Here is a 4,663-nt window from a genome sequence, read left to right as displayed (position 1 = left end):
CAGGGCTTCTTGTACTGGTATAAATGTAGCCTCTGTGTGAGCTAGCTGCTTTCTCACAGTAGCCATGGCTTTTCCTTACTTGTTTCTTGTCTTCTTGCTGTCTTGCACTCTGCTTCATCATGGATGTGCTCGTCCCTTTCGCTCCAGGAAAGCTGCTCCAGGTAAAGGTAATGGTTTTGGTACAGGGAAAAAAAATTAATTATGGAAAATAAATAGAAGCATGTTATTATTAATATTTACTGTGTACGTAATTTCTTCTGTTGGTTCTGTTTTTATTTTCTGAATGTGACTAAGAAGATGACGATATGAAGGCACAAATTGATAAACTATGGCAAGAGGTGAACTCCTTGAAGGAGATGCAAGCGCTGCAAACAGGTAGACTGGATTTCAGACTGGATTTTTTATCCAGGTCTCCTTTACACACCCTGACACTGTGGCTAATTTTCAACTTAGTTCTACATAGCTTGTTTTAAACAAGGAAGATAGACTGCCTGATCTATGTTCCATACAATTACAGCCATGTAATAAGCATTATGCTAACAAGAAGAATCTTACTGAGGGTAAAATATGAATGACATTAATTAAAAATTAATAATGGCAAGAATAGCAGTCATTTCTACAGCTTTGTTCCTCAGGAGGCAGGAATACACAAAGATAAATAGGCTATACATTTTATAAAAATGGCTACATCATGTATTGATTAATTGGTTTTATAGCTATGATATAATTCATATTCAAGAATTCAAAACAAATCAAAACTCCTCACAATAAATGCTTAAATTGATATGAGGTAGATTTACTTCATTAAGTTTGCATAAATTATAGAGGAATAACATAAACCTCAGAAATTCGATCCTGTTGCCCGTTAGTTTTGTCACATTCCATATAAACACTCTATTTCTAACAATTTTCTAATCATAGTGCAAAAAAAAAGTTTGTTTGCAGTGTAAACGTTTGCACAGAGGCCCATATATGATTCTGTGGTTTGTTTTGCTCTAAAGCCCTATTCAGACGAATTAAGTTGATTTGGAAAACTGGGGTCATTCCAGATTTCCAGGTCCTACTCTGTGATTTTATTTCCATCCAGATTAACCATATTATTGTTTATCTAAATTAAATAACCTACTAAATTACCAATTCTGTGGTGGTCTGATCATTTTCGTCATGTCACGATTGACATCTCTGTAAATATACAGGCTCATATATTTTTGTGTTGTGTTTTGGTTTTGACCACTGCTTCATTGCTACTTACCAAATTTAGATTTATAGGTTTTGAATCCATGTTAAACACTTTCTAACTGGAGAAGTTAGAAGATCTTGAAGGCTGATTTAAGTAGCAATTCTAATGAAGATATAGTATGGGTATAAAGCCGTTTTTATTATATAACACAATCTGATGTAAAACCGACACTGTGGTTTAGTAAGTAAAATTACTGCCTCATATCACCAGCGTCCTGCTCGATCCTGTGAACAGCTTACTGTCTGTGTGGAATTTCACACGTTCCTCTTGTGAACTGTATTGATTGTCTACTGACATGTATAATGCTGGGGTCCCATCCAGGGTGTATTTCTACCTCACATCCAGACATTTTAGGACAGATTAAACTTCCAATGTGACTCTGACCAGGACAAGGATCTTAAAAAAATTACCATCATGTCACTTTTGGTGTTGTAGATGAAGTGCAAGAGCAGGTGTATTTCTGTAAGCACCTTATTCATCTAACATTAGGTCCCATCAAATAAATAAACATAATCATACATGATCCGGAATTTTTATAGTAAAACTTTAAATAGCTAGATTTATAAAAACATATAAACATTTGTTAATGCAAATATCAGGATTCATATTAAAACCAGCCCCATGGAAAGACAAGTCTAACATGTCTAACATTAACCAAATTATTGCCCAGATGCAAAAAGTTTTATTTTGTGTCTAAATATTATTACAGACATCAGTAATTCCACTTCACCAGTTTACAGACAGGGCATATTTTACATTTACAGCATTTGGCAGATGCCCTTATCCAGAGCTTCTTACATTTTATTGCATCTTATACAACTGAAGGTTGAGAGCCTTGCTCACGGGCCCCACATTGGTAGCTTAATGGACCTAGGATTCAAACTTGCAACCTTCCCAACAGTAGTCCAACACCTTAACCACTAGGCTACCCTGTCCCCAAGAAAACCAAATAAAACCAACCTGGTTATCCTGGTGCACTGCTTCAGTATGCGTATAGATGAGCTGCTTCGTGGAACTGGGAGGGTTTGCTGCCCTCTGCTGAAGGATAGAACTATATGTGCATCATATAATCATAGTAAGCAACAATAAAGAATACCTATATTCATAGAGGTAATTCTGTTTCATGTATTTTTTGATCATAAATTGCAGAAAGGCATATGGAAAGGTAAAAAAAAAATGGCCAGCAACATACAATCTTGCAGTCTTACTGTGTAGTAGTAGGGGTGCAATGTTAAAGGTGGGTACAGAAGTTGGATATTGAAATGTTAAAAATGTATTTGTTTTAATTTTTATATAATCTAATCAAATGATTTCAACATTTATGACGCCATAGGGAATAAATATTGTACTGGCGGTAAGGAATTGCCTAAAGTAATGGGCGACACCTCAGAATATTACCTCAAATGGTCCTACTAAAGACATGTCCTCTCATATTAAGGCAAAAAAATAATAGAATGGATTTATTTCTGTATGATTCCAGTTTGTCTTCGTGGCATTAAAGCTCATAAGAAGTGTTACCTGGTCATTGAAGAGCCCAAGCATTATCATGAGGCCAATGAGGACTGCATTGCTCAGGGTGGAACCTTGGCCACGCCCCGAAACCTGAAGGAAAACAATGACCTACGAGACTATGCCAAACTCAGCTCACCAGGCACCAAAGACTTCTGGATAGGAGTGACCGATATTGTTAAAGAAGGCCAGTATGTCGATGTCAACAGCATGCCCATCACTTACTTCAACTGGGATCGTGCAAAGAAAGAGCCGACAGGGGGAAAACGAGAGAGCTGTGCTGTGCTCTCGCTCTCTGCACAGGGCAAGTGGCATGATGAGGTGTGTCGTACTGAGAAGAGATACATATGTGAATACCTCATTCCTTAATATATGTTTAATATGCAATGCTCTATGCATGGTGACAGTTTCATCACTGATGCTAGTTAGTAATGCTGTGTAAGGATGCAATGTCATGTTCCACAGATTCGTTATAGCATTAAATGTCTGGTCAAAGAGTGACTGCAGTCTGTGCAATATCACACCTTCATTAACTAATTAATTAATATCAGTATTATTAAGCAGCAGTTGTTGTTATTCCCCCATTATGAGTTCCCCCATATTGAACAAAAAAACAACAACAAAGAAACATACCCTTTTGAATGCAGAAATTAAGGTCATATTTGGTTTCTCAAACCTTCACTTTTTTCCCATATCTGGATCACAAGAACATTGAGTCCCCATAAAGCATTCTGAGTTTAGTCTCCCAAAAATGTAGTAAGTACAAGAAAATTTGTGTGTGTTTTCACTTTCTTATCTTAGTTTTATTTCGTATCTGTTTTAAGGCCTATTTTACCTTAAAATTACAAATTACAGTGATTGGTCGACTAAATAACATTTTGGTATCATACCACACAGCTACAAAGTCCTAAATTCAACCCTTAATTCAAATGAATTGATATAATACAATATGTTTTAATATAAGCAAACATATATCTATTCTTATCTGAATATATAAAAATATTTATACCTTTAAACAAAGTGTACACTGTGTACTTTTGTGCTTACAAGAGTAAATATTTATTATGTACATGACGGACACGTGATAATTTATTGTGATGAGATGGCCTGTAAAATAATGTGGGCAAATATATGATGTATTAGGAATACAAAACAAGATAGCAGTCTATTATATGCAGCTTAAAGATGAATTGTTTTCCTAGAACAGCACATCCTGATGTATATTATACCATAGCAATTTTCCGGCGCCTACATTTTTAGTAATCAGTGACATATCTTGCATTTGAACTTTTTCTAGGTACTTTTAAAGATGATGAGTAACTCAAGTAATCGCTTACATTATAGCACCATCACAAGCCTCTCTCTTGCCAGGCTTTTTTTTAAATTTATTTTATTAGTAAGAAAAAAACAACAAACAACACCAAAAATAAAAAGCTCAGCTTGTCATATTAACAAGAAACCATACAGTGCAAAGTCCTGAAACTGGAGACTCCTTTCATAAATGTAAATAAACATCTATGTACAGAAAGTTTCTCCATAGTACAGAGTCTACATTTTTATCTATGAAGTAACCAAATATATTTATTATTTTTTCTTAGATTAGTAGTCAATGTGAGTTATTTGTTACTATGGACACAATAATGTTTTAGAAGAGTGCATTAATGTGTGAAAATCTTCTGTTTGTGATTCACATATAAATGTATCAGCATCTTCAGACTAATCCGAAAACATAAATCAATACAAACAAATGACGCTATCAAACCGGATTAATTGGAACCCCCCTCCTCTTCCCCCCTCCTCCTCCTCTTCCCCCCTCACTCACACCTCATTAATGTCGTGACGTCGACGATCATAGTCGACGTCATCACATCAAAATAGTTCGTGTTTAGGAAGTGACGCAGAGATTGAGCTTAA

At 35.5% G+C, this 4,663-nt stretch overlaps 1 protein-coding gene across 3 annotated transcripts; it reads left to right on the top strand.

Annotated features, from left to right (window-relative positions):
• Positions 1 to 4,206, top strand: clec3a (C-type lectin domain family 3, member A). 3 transcript variants are annotated; one of them, XM_060865290.1, is made up of 3 exons: positions 1 to 161; positions 298 to 375; positions 2,721 to 4,206. In XM_060865290.1, the coding sequence occupies exons 1-3, from the start codon at positions 65 to 67 to the stop codon at positions 3,116 to 3,118; spliced, it is 573 nt and encodes a 190-aa protein (XP_060721273.1). In that variant the 5' UTR covers positions 1 to 64; the 3' UTR covers positions 3,119 to 4,206. The 3 variants fall into 3 exon arrangements, with proteins under 3 accessions (XP_060721273.1, XP_060721267.1, XP_060721257.1); XM_060865284.1 differs by having other exon boundaries at positions 1 to 167; XM_060865274.1 differs by having other exon boundaries at positions 1 to 167; positions 295 to 375.
• Positions 4,207 to 4,663: the final 457 nt, after the last annotated feature.

This window comes from Tachysurus vachellii, chromosome 1 (assembly GCF_030014155.1).
Source record: "Tachysurus vachellii isolate PV-2020 chromosome 1, HZAU_Pvac_v1, whole genome shotgun sequence".
NCBI classification, from domain to species: domain Eukaryota; kingdom Metazoa; phylum Chordata; class Actinopteri; order Siluriformes; family Bagridae; genus Tachysurus; species Tachysurus vachellii.
Note: the sequence above shows the minus strand (reverse complement) of the source record. Positions and strands in the feature narration are given on the sequence as shown.

What these genes read in the sequence shown, in the direction of transcription:
- clec3a (XM_060865274.1), top strand. Translation starts at nt 65, where the DNA reads ATGGCTTTTCCTTACTTGTTTCTTGTCTTCTTGCTGTCTTGCACTCTG. An exon ending in GAAAGCTGCTCCAGGTAAAG is followed by an intron (nt 168 to 294) that starts GTAATGGTTTTG and finishes AATGTGACTAAG; the next exon opens with AAGATGACGATATGAAGGCA. An exon ending in GATGCAAGCGCTGCAAACAG is followed by an intron (nt 376 to 2,720) that starts GTAGACTGGATT and finishes GTATGATTCCAG; the next exon opens with TTTGTCTTCGTGGCATTAAA.